Genomic DNA, 15,290 nt, shown 5'->3' with positions numbered 1-15,290 from the left:
GCGTGCTGCGAGCACCAAAACAGTTACCTTCTGCGGCTGAGCAGGGAGAATCGATCTCCCTGCTCTGCCATCCGCTATGGGGCCTCTGAGCAGGCTGGGGGGCCCCGGTGCCAGTAGTGCGCCCCCCGCCCGTCACCGCACTGATGAGGGAGGGAGTGCTGCGCTCCTTCTCCCATCATCCCCCTGTCAGCATCACCGACGCTGACAGTGGGCGCGATGACGTCACCACCCGGCGCCCGCTGTCAGAAGATGAGCGGGAGGTCGGAGCACCACTGGAACAAGGAGGAAGAGAGGTATTTATTGTTTTTTTTATGAGGGCTGCCTTAAAGTTCAGGATCTATCTATAGGGGGGCGGTCTTATACTACAGGGTCTGCCTATGGGGTGCTGCCTTATACTTCAGGATCTGCCTATAGGGGGCTGCCTTATACTTCAGGATCTGCCTATAGGGGGGCTGCCTTATACTTCAGGATCTGCCTATATGGCGGCTGCCTTATACTTCATTATCAGCCTATACGGCGGCTGCCTTATACTTCAGGATCTGCCTATACGGGGGCTGCCTTATACTTCAGGATCTGCCTATAGGGGGGCTGCCTTATACTTCAGGATCTGCCTATAGGGGGGCTGCCTTATACTTCAGGATCTGCCTATATGGCGGCTGCCTTATACTTCATTATCAGCCTATACGGCGGCTGCCTTATACTTCAGGATCTGCCTATACGGGGGCTGCCTTATACTTCAGGATCTGCCTATAGGGGGGCTGCCTTATACTTCAGGATCTGCCTATATGGGTGCTGCCTTATACTTCAGAATCTGCCTATGGGGGTACTGCCTTTTACTACAGGGTCTGCCTATGGGGTGCTGTCTTATACTACAGGGTCTGCCTATATGGGTGCTGCCTTATACTTCAGAATCTGCCTATGGGTGCTGCCTTATACTACAGGATCTGCCTATGGGGTGCTGCCTTATACTACAGGGTCTGCCTATGGGGTGCTGTCTCAAACTACAGAGTCTACCTACGGGGTGCTTTCTTATACTAAAGGGTCTGCCTATGGGGGTGCTGTCTTGTGCTATAGAGTAGGCCTATGGGGAGTGCATTGTACTATATGGAGGCTTATGGGGAGTGTGTTATACTATATGGAGACCTATGGGGAGTGCATTTATATATATTTAGGATGATTTGGTGCATTATACTATATTGAGGCCACCTAGTGGGCCAGCATACAGTGTGTAGATTACAGTGAAGGGGCCATCACAGTGTTGGAGCCATCAAACAGTTTGGGGGCTACTAAGGGGTCAGTATACTGTGTGGCTGGTACTATACAGTGAGGGAGCATTATACTGTATATAAGAGAGCATCATACTGTGTATAGGGGAGCTGTACAGGGGCAGACTCGGGACATTGTTAAATGTAAAGTGGGCACTTCTTGTTATAGGGGATCTCAGGTTACTGTGACTATCAAAGGGGCACACATGGCAATATTACTTTCTAGGGAGCAAAATGTGGGCGCTGTTTTCTAGGGCACCTGCACCCGGCATTACTATATTCTAGAGGGTTGCTTTAGAATTTAGAGGGCACAGAGAACCACACAGTAGGTGCAGTAATAGGGACACATACGGCAGCAGCGGCTCAATATTGGGGTATCAGGGACAGTAATAGAAACACATACGGCAGCAGCGGCTCAGTATTGGGGTATCAGGGGCAGTAATAGGAACACATACAGCAGCAGTGTCTCAGTATTGGGGTATCAGGGGCAGTAATAGGGACACATATAGCAGCAGCGGCTCAGTATTGGGGTATCAGGGGCAGTAATAGGAACACATACGGCAGCAGCGGCTCAGTATTGGGGTATCAGGGGCATAATAGGAACACATACGGCAGCAGCGGCTCAGTATTGGGGTATCAGGGGCAGTAATAGGGACACATATGGCAGCAGCGACTCAGTATTGGGGTATCAGGGGCAGTAATAGGGACACATACGGCAGGAGTGGCTCCGTATTGGGGTATCAGGGGCAGTAATAGGGACACATATAGCAGCAGTGGCTCAGTGTTGAGGTATCAGCAGGATGAGGAGTTTGTGCAGGTTGGGAATAGATGGTGATGGGGCTGGAATGAGAAGTGAAATATGTCTTTGTTGTATTCTCTGTCGGTCTGTGCCAGATGGAAAAGACGGGAAAAGTGAACGATTCCATCAGAGAACATCAGCGGTAAGACATTAACTGTAATTGTGCTGTGATCTCTTACATGTTCTGTACGGCTGGTATCTACCACTGACCATATAGCGGTAATATCCATGTTGGTTGTTATATAGAGATTATCTTCAGTAATAGCGCGGTCATCTGCTGAGGTTCTCCTCCACTATTAGGGTGCTTCACCGAATTGTAAGGAAGGTTACCTGGTTAGGGGCCCACTCAGAAGCTTCGCCCCCCCTGAACCAAAACCCTAGCTACACTTCTGTGTACATTATATATCATACACACAAATATGTAAAACATATGTACACAAACTAATTTAGGCTAGCTTAAAAAATCTATATATTGATCAAAATCCTGGGAGTATAGTAACATTATACTCTACCACAATACAGAGAATTTTGGAGTTGGAAAAGTAATATTTGAAACAAGTGGTGCATGTTATGGATTCATATTATAGGTCTCCTTTATTTTTCTACTTACATCTAGAGCTATTTGTGCTGCTATGCTGAGCAGATCTGTAGCTGAACAGTTTTCCTCCAAGAGCTTTTCCTTCAAGTCTGTCTGACCTGCTATATTTCCCATAGCTGTTATAGCATTCATAGCTGCAATCATTTAATAAATTATTAGCATTTTCCTGATAGTATAAAGTTTGCCATACACATGGGCAGAGCAAGGTGTATGTGGTCTATAGGGTATCAATGCAATATGGCCACAATTTATGGATTTAAAAAAGAAAATCAATGTTCTCGCCATAATTTTTTTTAACAATTAGTATTTTCCAATATATGTTACATTTTAGGAATTGAGAGAAGTTGCAAAAAGGGAATAGTTAATCAAATGACTGCCCATTCCACAACTGTCGTACAGAACTATAGGAACCAAATGAGAGAGTGCATTCTGAAATTACTTCTCAGAGAATTAACATTCTACAGCTACACTCCCGCAAGGAGTATTTTGTGAGTTTTTGATTTTACAGATTTTCTCCAGCATTTCTGCATTTATTACGTGAATTAGATTACTTGCATTTTTCATTGTTTTTTAGTGTGGATTTTTACATGCTTTTACTACCTGGTATTTGTGTTTGACACAACTTTATTGATGCAGTTGTAAGGGTGTCATATACCTGCACCTGAATACAACATTTGTAGTGTGAATGTTAACATGCGGTTGTATTATGTTTTGATAGTATAATGTAAAATGTTAAGTGCATAGAGTGTTATAAATGCTGATGTGTGGGTACTTTATTGGTAATGCCTAAGGTTACTTGGTACACTCAGCTCAGTGGTAGGAACATTAGGGCAGATAGGCAGTGGTTGGCCTATTAGTGTATAAGTGATAGGTATAGTATAAATATTAGAATAGTGTTAATGTAGGCATGTAATGCAAGCTGCGTGCTGGAATGTAGATTAAAAGTTATATCGTCACTAGGGTTGAGCGACTTTTACTTTTTTAGGGTCGAGTCGGGTTTTTGCGAAACCCGACTATCTCAGAAGTCGAGTCGAGTGAAATCGGCCGATTATCGGGAAAAGTCGGGGTCGGGGATCGACGGAAACACGAAACCCAATGCAAGTCAATGGGGAAGCATAGTCGGCAGTGAGTGGAGGCCAGGAAAACACCTATAGTGCCCATTTTAATGGCAAAAACATCCATTCTTGGTACTGAAGCTTGTCAATCTTAATTTACCTTATAATAATAGTTAGGCATTGGAAATTGGGGGTCATTTGGCTAAAGTTGTGGGGGGTATGGTTGGTTCTAGTATTTAGTGGGCCCAGGAAACGTGGACCACGTCACGGCAGTGGAGCAGGGAGAGGTAAGTATTTCAACTTTGCAAGTGCTGAGATCCTGAGCAAGCAGGGGGGCCCACTCGTTTGCATTGGCACTGGCACAGGGCCCCTCAAAGTACGGCGGTGTGTTTGCACGGCGGGGGCGCCTCCCACCGGCAGCGACACTTTAGCGTACTGTGAGGGGCCCTGTGCAAGTGACGTCGACAACGAGTATCCCCCCCACCTGATGATGGAACCTGCACTTTCATCTGCGCCTTCCTCTTTGTCCCCGTGTAAGGTGGTATAGTATGCGGGAAGGGGATCCTCACTTTCAGCAGAGTCAGAATCTGGCTGTGTAGCGTGCAAGGGGAATGTAGCGGTCTGGGTCAATGTACCAGCAGAGTCATCTAGCACTGGCTGGGCAATGGGCAGGATGAGGATGAAACATAGATATATAGTCCCAAATACAAAAGTAGGCTAAAAGCAGTTCAGGCAGAATTGGTGTGGTCAGTGGAGGACTATTGGAAGGAGGGACCGCAGACAGACTTAGTAGGCCTAACATAAAAAAGTAGGCTTTATGCACTTTTAAATAGGTTCCAGGGGTACACAGGCAGCATTGATGTGGTCAGCGGAGGACTATTGGAAGGAGGGACCGCAGACAGACTTACCAGGCCTAACATAAAAAAGTAGGCTCAATGCAGTTTCAATTATCTTGCAGGGGTACACAGGCAGCATTAGTGTGGGCAGTGGAGGACTATAGGAAGGAGGGACCGCAGACAGACTTAGTAAGCCTAAAATTAAAAAAAGAAGGCTCTATGCAGTTTCAATTATCTTGCAGGGGTACACAGGCAGCACTGGTGTGGTCAGCGGAGGACTATTGGAAGGAGGGACCGCAGACAGACTTAGTAAGCCTAAAATTAAAAAAAGAAGGCTCTATGCAGTTTCAATTATCTTGCAGGGGTACACAAGCAGCATTGGTGTGGTCAGCGGAGGACTATTGGAAGGAGGGACCGCAGACAGACTTAGTAGGCCTAAAATAAAAAAGGAGGCTCAATGCAGTTTCAATTATCTTGCAGGGGTACACAGGCAGCATTAGTGTGGGCAGTGGAGGACTATTGGAAGGAGGGACCGCAGACAGACTTAGTAAGCCTAAAATTAAAAAAAGAAGGCTCTATGCAGTTTCAATTATCTTGCAGGGGTACACAGGCAGCATTGGTGTGGTCAGCGGAAGACAATTGGAAGGAGTGTCTGACACAGTTAGTACTCCAAAATAATACATAGATGTTAATGTCTCGCAAAAAAAACAAAACAAACCAAAAAAAGGGTGGCATACTTAGGTACAGGGGTGGGCTCCTCTGATGACTTTCAGACATTGTTATTTGGTGCAAAGTTTTTACTGGTGTAAATGTAGGACAGGGCCACTGAATATTTTAAGTAGCATCAAACATGTCAACAAATTGGTATTGTCAGTGCCAGGCATTGAAGGATTTCACCGCATAGACTAAACAGCGGTGGAGCAGTGACAGATAATTTTGCAAGTGGTAGAGCACAGTTTGAGCTGGGGGGTGGGGGGCACTCTCTCGTGCCCGGCGGTACTGGCCCAAGGCCCCTCATGTTACAACGGTGTGTCTGACGTTGGGTGCGCGCCACCAATGCCAGAGACACTTCATTGTACTATGGGGGAACCGGTGCCAGTGCCATCGACCAAAAGTGGGCACACCCACCTCTTCAGACAAACGGCACTCTCACGGGTGCTTCCGCCAAGTGGCGAGACCACGGCCACGTGGGGGGAGTAAGCCCATTTAGGGAGGTGTAAACATGTCGTATGCTGGACATACAGCAGCTGCAAATGGAGAAATTGGAACACTCAGTAAGACCAGTCCAAAAGCAAGACCTTTTTAAAGGAAAGCTAGGTGTCAGCCGGGAAAGGTGGGGCAAAATAATTAGAAATCCATGAGTGGTTCATTTTTAATGAAGGTTAGATCATCAACATTTTGGGTAGCCAGACGAGTCCTTTTTTCGGTCAGTATTGAACCTGCAGCACTGAATACTCTTTCTGATAGCACACTAGCTGCTGGGCAAGGGAGCTCCTGCAATGCATATTCGGACAATTCAGGCCAGGTGTCTATTTTGGATGCCCAGTAATCAAATGGGAATGACGGGTGAGGGAGACCATCGATAGGGGAGGAAAAATAGTTAGTAACCATACTGGACAAATGTTGTCTCCTGTCACTTTGAATTGATGCTGCAGTACCTGTCCTGTCTGCGGTCATTGCGAAATCACTCCACAACCTGGTCAGAAAACCTCTCTGTCCAACGCCACTTCTGATTTGTGCACCTCTACCACCTCTGCCCTGTTGCCCCTGCAGCTCGTGTGAGAACCATCACCGGCGCTGTGTGCTGGGAATGCCTGAATCAAACAGTCAACAAGAGTTGCTTGTTTGGTTGCCAATATTTGTTCAAGGTTCTCATGTGGCATGATGTTTTGCAGTTTCCCCTTATAGCGTGGATCCAGGAGGCAGGCCAACCAGTAATCGTCATCGGTCATCATTTTTATAATGCGGGGGTCCCTTTTTAGGATACGCAAGGCATAATCCGCCATGTGGGCCAATGTTCTAGTTGTCAATTCACTGCTTGGGCTGGGTTGAGGAGCACTTTCGGGCAAATCAAAGTCACTTGCCTCCCTCAAAAACCCTGTACCTGGCCTTGCAACGCCACCAGTTTCTATTTCCCCCTGAGAAGCTTCCTCATCCAAAAAATACTCATCCCCATCATCCTCCTCGTCTTCCTCCTCTTCGCCTGCCACCTCGTCCAGTAGACTTCCCTGACCAGACAATGGCTGACTGTCATCATGGCTTCCCTCGTCCTCGGCTGCAGACGCCTGCTCCTTTATGTGCGTCAAACTTTGCATCAGCAGACGCATTAGGGGGATGCTCATGCTTATTATGGTGTTGTCTGCACTAACCAGCCGTGTGCATTCCTCAAAACACTGAAGGACTTGACAGAGGTCTTTTAGCTTCGACCACTGCACACCTGACAACTCCATGTCTGCCATCCAACAGCCTGCCCGTGTACGTGTATCCTCCCACAAATACATAACAGCACGCTTCTGTTCGCACAGTCTCTGAAGCATGTGCAGTGTGGAGTTCCACCTTGTTGCAACGTCGATGATTAGGCGATGCTGGGGAAGGTTCAAAGATCACTGATGGTTCTGCATACGGCTGGAGTGTACGGGCGAACGGCGGATGTGCGAGCAAAGTCTGCGCACCTTCAGGTGCAGGTCGGGTAACCCCGGATAACTTTTCAAGAAGCACTGCACCACCAGGTTTAAGGTGTGAGCCAGGCAAGGAATGTGTTTCAGTTGTGAAAGGGCTATGGCAGCCATAAAATTCCTTCCGTTATCACTCACTACCTTGCCTGCCTCAAGATGTACACTGCCCAGCCATGACTGAGTTTCTTGCTGCAAGAACTCAGACAGAACTTCCGCATTGTGTCTGTTGTCGCCCAAACACTTCATTGACAATACAGCCTGCTGACGCTTGCCACTAGCTGTTCCATAATGGGACACCTCGTGTGCAACAGTCGCAGCTGTGGATGGAGTGGTCGTGCGACTGCGGTCTGTGGATGAGCTGTCGCTTCTCCTGGAGGACGAGGAGGAGGAGGGGGGGCGAATGCCTACAGCCAACTGTTTCCTAGACTGTGGGCTAGGCAGAACTGTCCCAATATTGCTGTCCCCTGTGGACCAGGCATCCACCACATTAACCCAGTGTGCCATGATGGACACATAACGCCCCTGGCCATGCCTACTGGTCCATACATCTGTTGTCAGGTGCACCTTTCTACTCACAGATGGCCTGAGTGCATGGACAATGCGGTCTTTTACGTGCTGGTGGAGGGCTGGGATGGCTTTTCCCGAAAAGAAGTGTCGACTGGGTAGCTCGTAGTGTGGAACAGCGTAGTCCATCAGGGCTTTGAAAGCTTCACTTTCAACTAACCGGTAGGGTATAATCTTTAATGAGATTAGTCTAGCAATGTGGGCGTTCAAACCCTGTGTACGCGGATGAGAGGATGACTACTTCCTTTTCCTAACAAGAGTCTCTTGTAGGGTGAGCTGGACTGGAGAGCTGCATATGGTGGTACTAGCGGGGGTGCGGGTGGACATGGCAGACAGAGAGGGTTGGTGATGGTATTCTTGCTGTTGGCCTACATACAGTGTTTCCTACCAAGAACCTGGTGATTCCCTGACTGCTTTGGCCTTGCGACGAAACCTCCACATTTGCTGTAGGTGGTGTGGTAAACGTTGGGCTTACAGTGAGGGAAGGGATGTAGCGTTGCTGACTAGCTTCATTGTGAGAGGGTGCAACAACATTAAGGGACGTTTGGTAGTTAGTCCAGGCTTGCAAGTGCATGGTGTTTAAATGTCTACGCTTGCAACTTGTATTTAGACTTTTAACATTCTGACCTCTGCTGAAGCTCCTTGAGCATTTCTTACAGATGACTTTGCACTGATCATTTGGATGTTGGTTAAAAAAATGCCAGACTGCACTCTTCCTACTATTGGATACCTTTTCAGGCATTGCACACTGAGCTACTTTAACCGGATGGCCACGCTGTCCTACAACTGGTTTTGCCACACGTTTTTGGCCAGATACGGGCCTGCCAGATGGAATCTGTTGCGATGTTGATGCCTGCTGCGGCTCCTCCTCCTCCTCTTCAGAGCTACTGCTGGCTGCACCCTGTTCCCCCAATGGCTGCCAATCGGGGTCAAAAACTGGGTCATCTATGACCTCCTCTTCTATGTCCTGTGCACCTTCCTCTCTGTCACTGTGTAAGCCGGTGCTATAGTGTTCGTGACGGGGCTCCATAGTCTCATCTGGGTCAGATTCTGGATCAGTACACTGCGAGGGCAATGTTGTGATCTGAGTCAAAAGGAACAGCATAAGAATCTGGCTGTGGCTGTGCAACTGTGCACTCCATGTCCGATTCATCTTGTAATGGGCATGACCTGTTAACAATTTCCCTTTCTAACCCAGGAACGGTATGTGTAAAGAGCTCCATGGAGTAACCCGTTGTGTCGCCTGACGCATCCTTCTATGTTGTTCTGGGTGAAGAACGCAAGGAAGCGACTTGTCCCTGACCGGGAACATCCACTGACGACGCGCTGCTTTTACATTTTGCACTTTCAGAAGATGAGGCAAAAGAGCTAGAGGCAGAGTCAGCAAGGAAAGCCAAAACTTGTTCCTGCTGCTCCGGCTTTAAAAGCGGTTTTCCTACTCCCAGAAAAGGGAGCGTTCGAGGCCTTGTGTAGCCAGACGATGACGGTGGCTGAACAACTCGAGACTTAGGTGCTATATTGCTTTTCCCACGACCACCTGATGCTCCACCACCACTACCATCATTACCAGCTGGCAATGACCGCCCACGGCCACGACCTCTTCCACCAGACTTCCTCATTCTTGTAAATATGTAACCAAACTAACAAACGGTATTTGGTATTGTAAAACCAGTTACAAGGTGGACGCAAAATTGTTGTGAATTTAAATCTCCCTTTATAGGTATGTGAGAGTGCAGGGAAAATCAGGCCCACTGTATTACAGTACACAGTTTCAGTGGCAGACAGTGGCTGACAGATATGCCACTAACAGGACTGACGCAGATGCACAGATTTGCCAATATTAATCTCCCCTTCTTTTTTTTGGGGGGGGGGGATGGGAGACTAGTGAATCAATCTGGCCCACAGTTTTACAGTAGTGTTTCAGTGGCACAAAATGACAGACCGATACCACAGACTGGACTGGCACAGATGCACAGATTTGCCAATATTAATCTCCCCTTTTTTTGGGGAGGATGGGAGACTAGTGAATCAATCTGGCCCACAGTTTTACAGTAGTGTTTCAGTGGCACAAAATGACAGACCAATACCACAGACTGGACTGGCACAGATGCACAGATTTGCCAATATTAATCTCCCCTTCTTTTTGGGGGGGGATGGGAGACTAGTGAATCAATCTGGCCCACAGTTTTACAGTAGTGTTTCAGTGGCACAAAATGACAGACCGATACCACAGAAAAAAGAAGGGGAGATTAATATTGGCAAATCTGTGCATCTGTGCCAGTCCGGCACAGATGCACAGATTTGCCAATATTAATCTCCCCTTCTTTTTTTTGGGATGGGAGACTAGTGAATCAATCTGGCCCACAGTTTTACAGTATTGTTTCTGTGGCACAAAATGACTGACAGATACAACAGACTGGACTGGCACAGATGCACTGATTGGCAATATAAATCTCCCTTTTTAGGTGTGGGACAGTGCAGAAAAATACAGGCCCACTGTTTCACACTACACAGTTTCAGGGGCAGAAAGTGGATTGAAGAAATATATATAAAAAAAAAAAGGGACTGTACTACAATTACTATCTCCCTACAGTAATCTCAGAAAAGTATGGCAGGCAGCAATTAAAAGGACTGCTGCACACAAAAGTGTGGACAAACAAACAAGATAGCTGTGCAGAAAGGAAGGAACAACAGGATTTGTGCTTTGAAAAAAGTAGTTGGTTTGCACAGCGGCGTACAAACAGCAATGCAGCTATCAGGGAGCCTTATAAGGCAGCCTAATAAGCTACAGAGCTGATGCACTGAAATGTAGCCTCCACTGTCCCTGCAAGGAAAAGGTGGTGTTGGACAGTGGAAATCGCTACAGCACAAGTGGTTTGGGGGTTTATATTCCCTGCCTAACACTATCCCTGCTTCTGATGAAGTGGCAGCAACCTCTCCCTATGCTCAGATCAGCAGCAGTAAGATGGCGGTCGGCGTGCATGCCCCTTTATAGCCCCTGTGACGCCGCAGAAAGCAAGCCAATCACTGCCACGCCCTTCTCTAAGATGGTGGGGACCGAGAACTATGTCATCACGCTGCCCACACTCTGCGTCCTCCTTCATTGGCTGAGAAATGGCGCTGAACGCGTGACTTTGGCGCGAAGGTCGCGTACCGCATGGCCGACTCCACACAGGGATGGGGTCGGGTTTCATGAAACCTGACTTTGCCAAAAGTCGGCGACTTATGAAAATGACCGATCCGTTTCGCTCAACCCTAATCGTCACAGCAAGACTGCAGGCGCTGGGCCTCTCTGACCTTTCCCAGCACCTGTGCACTGCAATACTTTACTCTGCCCTCAACAGGGTAGAGAAGTACGCCTGCGCAGGAGGGTGATGCCGGGGATCAATTAAGAAGCAGCAGGGCGGTGTTGTAAGAAATTCCTGTGAAACACCTGAAGGGTTAATAAACCTCTTGCATGTGGTTTTGAGCACCTTGAGGGGTGCAGTTTTTACAATGGTGTCACTAGGTATTTTCTGTCATATAGATCCCTCAAAGCTACTTCAAATGTGATGTGGTCCCAAAAAAAAAAATGTTGTTGTAAAAATGAGAAACAAAATGGCACATGTTAAGGAGCTGAAACTCCTAAACCCTTCATCCAATTTTAATGTGGATACTCTCAAATGAAAGCTGAAAGTCTGAACTTCAACTGCATCTGAATTGTTTTGTTTAAAATTCATTGTGGTAATGTCTATAACCAAAATTAGAAAAATCGCGTCTCTGTCCAAATATATATGGACCTAACTGTATCTTCTTGCACACACATTTTTTGCAGCTCTCTGAGCTCTGCTGTATTGCAATAATATTTTAACCCTTTCTGTCTGTGAGCTTGAAGCTGATAGGAACCTGTAGTTGTGTGAGGTATGATACACAGCCCTGCAGTGAGATCAGGTGAGCAGAGAGCGGCTATTACACATCACACTGGTAACACTGGTAACTGTTACACATCATACAGGTAACCATTATGCATCAACACTGGTAACACTCCCTATTTAAAATAAGCTTTGGAGGTGGAGTATTCTTCCAGGCATTGTTCTCCCCATAGGCGAGAAGAGGTCATTTACATAAAGTACACTGAACTGACAAACTTGTGACACCATGCTCTGATCATTTGGTAGCAAGTTTGCTAGCACGACATCAGGTCACCATGGCAACAATCGGCCTCTCGCGATGACGTAGTGAGAGTGCTGATCAGAGAGCAGAGGAGAACTCCTCTCTGCTTGCCTGCTAAACACTAAGATCCATATTAGGGACACTCCAAACGCGACATGGCTTCCGCTAATTATACTAGCAAATTTTGCATTCAAAAAGTAAATGGCACTCCTTCCTTTCCGAGCCCTGCCATGCGCCGAAACAGTAGTTTCCCACATATAGAGTATCGACGTGCTCAGAAGAAATTGCACAACAATTTGTATGGTGCAATTTCTCTTGTTACCCTTGTGAAAATGTAAAATTTGGGGATACAAAACATTTTGTGGGAAAAATGTTTTTTTTTCATGGCTCAATGTTATAAACTTATGTGAAGCATCTGGGTGTTCAAGGTGCTCACCACACATCTAGATAAGTTCCCTGAGGGGTCTAGTTTTCAAAATGATGTCACTTGTGGGGGTTTTAACTGTTTAAGCACATCAGGGACTCACCAAATGCGACATGGCATAATAATTCCAGAAAATTTTGGATTAAAAAAAATAAAAAAAAAATCAAATGGCGCTTCTTTCTTTCTGAGCCCTGCCACATGCCCAAACATCGGTTTTCCCCCACATATAGGGTATCTGCATGCTCAGGAGAAATTGCACAACAAATTTTGCTGTCCATTTTTTCCTGTTATCCTTTTGAAAATAAAAAAATTGGGTCTAAAATAATTTTTTTTGTGAAAAGTTAAATGTTTATTTTTTCTTTCCACGGTCCCAAAATTCCTGTTAAGCACCTTAAGGGTTAATAAACTTCTTGAATGTGGTTTTGAGAACCTTGAGGGGTGCAGTTTTTAAGAACGTTGTCACTTTCACGTATTTTCTGTCATCTAGACCCCTCAAAGTCACTTCAAATGTGATGTGGTCCCTAACAAAAATGGTTTTGTAAATTTTGTTGAAAAAATGATAAATTGCTGGTCAACTTTTAACCCTTATAACTTCCTAACAAACAAATTTAGGTTTCAAAAATTGTGCTGATATAACATATACATGTCAGAAATGTTAACTTATTTATTAACTATTTTGTGTGACATATCTCTTTGATTTAAGGGCATAAAAATTAAAAGTTTGAAAATTACAAAATTTTGCCAAATTACCATTTTTTGTTGCAAATAGACGCAAGTCATATCAAAGAAATGTTACCACTATCATGAAGTACAATATGTTACGAAAAAACAGTCTAACAATCAGTGGAATTTGCTAAAGCGTACCAGAGTTATCTAATATATAAAGCTGAATGTGTGTATGTGTGTGTGTATGTGTGTATGTATGTCCGGGATTGGCATCTGAACCGTAGCAGCTACAGCCACAAAATTTTGCACAGTCACACGTCTGGACCCCGAGAGCGTCATAGGCTGTGTTGTGAGGTGAAATTTTAACCCTGCGCTTTCCAATTCACCAACCAATTTTGCCCCTATCTACATAATGGGGAAAAAGTGAAAGGAAAAGTGTTGGAGACGTCGCAGCTACAGCCACAAAATTTTGCACGGTCACACGTCTGGACCCTGAGAGCATCATAGGCTATGTTGTGAGGTGAAATTTTAACCCCGCGCTTTCCAATTCACCAAATAATTTTGCCCCTATCTACATAATGGGGAAAAAGTGAATTGAAAAGTGTTGGAGCCAAATTGACAGCTGCCAGATGTGAACAAGGGGGACTTAAAGAATGAGAGCGATGGTGCCAAAGAGTATATACCGTACAGTTGCTAAGGTGGGGCCACGACATGGGATACTCACCACACACGGGGATATGAACACACACACACAAAATGCGCCACACACTACCACGTGCTTGAACACATATACCACCCTCAGCACACATTTCACCACACATACACCAACCTCACCACATAAAAGTCAAAACACAAAAGTCGCCGCTCAAAACTCGCCACGCGCAAAACTCGCCACATGCAAAACGAGGCTCACGCAAAACTTGCACCCGCGGAAAAATTGCCACATGCACAAAAGTTGCAACACATGCAAAAGTTGCCTCAAACAAAACTTGCACATACTCAAAAGGCACCACACAAAACTCGCCACGCGCAAAACTCGCCATGCACAAAACTTGCTGCACACAACTTGCTACACTAACCTGTCACATGCAACTCGACACACAAAAAGTTGCTACACGCATGTCGCCACACAAAACTCATCTCACAAAAGTCGCCACATGCATGTCGCCATACGCAACTCAACACACACAACTTGACAAACGAAACTCGCCCTAAAACACACATAAGTCTGGTATTATCCTTCAAAAATAAAAATCTGATTAATAAGCAGACAAACTACAAGAGCAACAAATGTACCATATAGGAAATACACCAGCTGTCAGTCACATGACCTGTCTATTATGTGTATGTGTGAGCTAATATATACTGCCAGGGGGAAGGCTTCCTGTTGGCTGGGGATTTATCAGGCTGCCAATTTAGCTTACAAATACTGAGGTAAAAATACTGACCAAATAACGTGTGAACGAGGTCTAATACAGGAGGAGATGACATACAGATATATACTATGTACAGGGGAGATAACACACAGGTATATACTATATACAGGAGAGATGACGCAGGTATATACTATATAGAGGAGGAGATGACATACAGGTACATACTATATACAGGAGGAGATGACATACAGGTATATACTATATACAAGAGGAGATGACACACAGGTATATACTATATACAGGAGCAGATGACCTACAGGTATATACTATATACAGGAGGAGATGACATACAGGTATATGCTATATATAGGAGATGACATACATGTATATACTATATACAGGAGGAGATGACACACAGATATATACTATATACAGGGGAGATGACACACAGGTATATACTATATACATGAGGAGATGACATACAGGTATATACTATATATAGGAGGAGATGACATACAGGTATATACTATATAAAGGGGAGACAACACAGCAGGTATATACTATATACAGGAGATGACATACAGGTGTATACTATATATAAGGGAGATGACAAACATGTATATACTGAGGTGAAAATGAGAGGTGTGAGGTGATAATGAAAAGTTGTGAGTGCAAAATGAGAGGACTGAGGGAAAATAGTGGAGTGATCGGAAAATGACAGATGTGAGGTCGAAATGACAAGTGTTAGGGGGAATGAGAGGTGTGAGGGAGAAAATGAGAGATGTGAGGGGGAAAATGAAAGATGTGATGGGGAAAATGAGAGGTGTGATGGGAAAATAAGAGAAGTGAGGTGCTATAACTAAACACAGATATTTACTAT

At 45.5% G+C, this 15,290-nt stretch overlaps 1 protein-coding gene across 1 annotated transcript in view; it reads right to left on the bottom strand.

Annotated features, from left to right (window-relative positions):
• Positions 1-15,290, bottom strand: part of TEX11 (testis expressed 11) — a 222,369-nt gene that overhangs the window by 80,355 nt on the left and 126,724 nt on the right. Inside the window, exon 16 of the mRNA XM_069754504.1 lies at positions 2,675-2,796. Within this exon, the coding sequence (XP_069610605.1) occupies positions 2,675-2,796 (122 nt within the window). The remainder of the gene's footprint in view (positions 1-2,674; positions 2,797-15,290) is intronic.

Source organism: Ranitomeya imitator, chromosome 2, assembly GCF_032444005.1.
Source record: "Ranitomeya imitator isolate aRanImi1 chromosome 2, aRanImi1.pri, whole genome shotgun sequence".
In the NCBI taxonomy this organism is placed as follows: Eukaryota; Metazoa; Chordata; class Amphibia; order Anura; family Dendrobatidae; genus Ranitomeya; species Ranitomeya imitator.
This window is presented reverse-complemented; position numbering and strand designations above follow the sequence as displayed.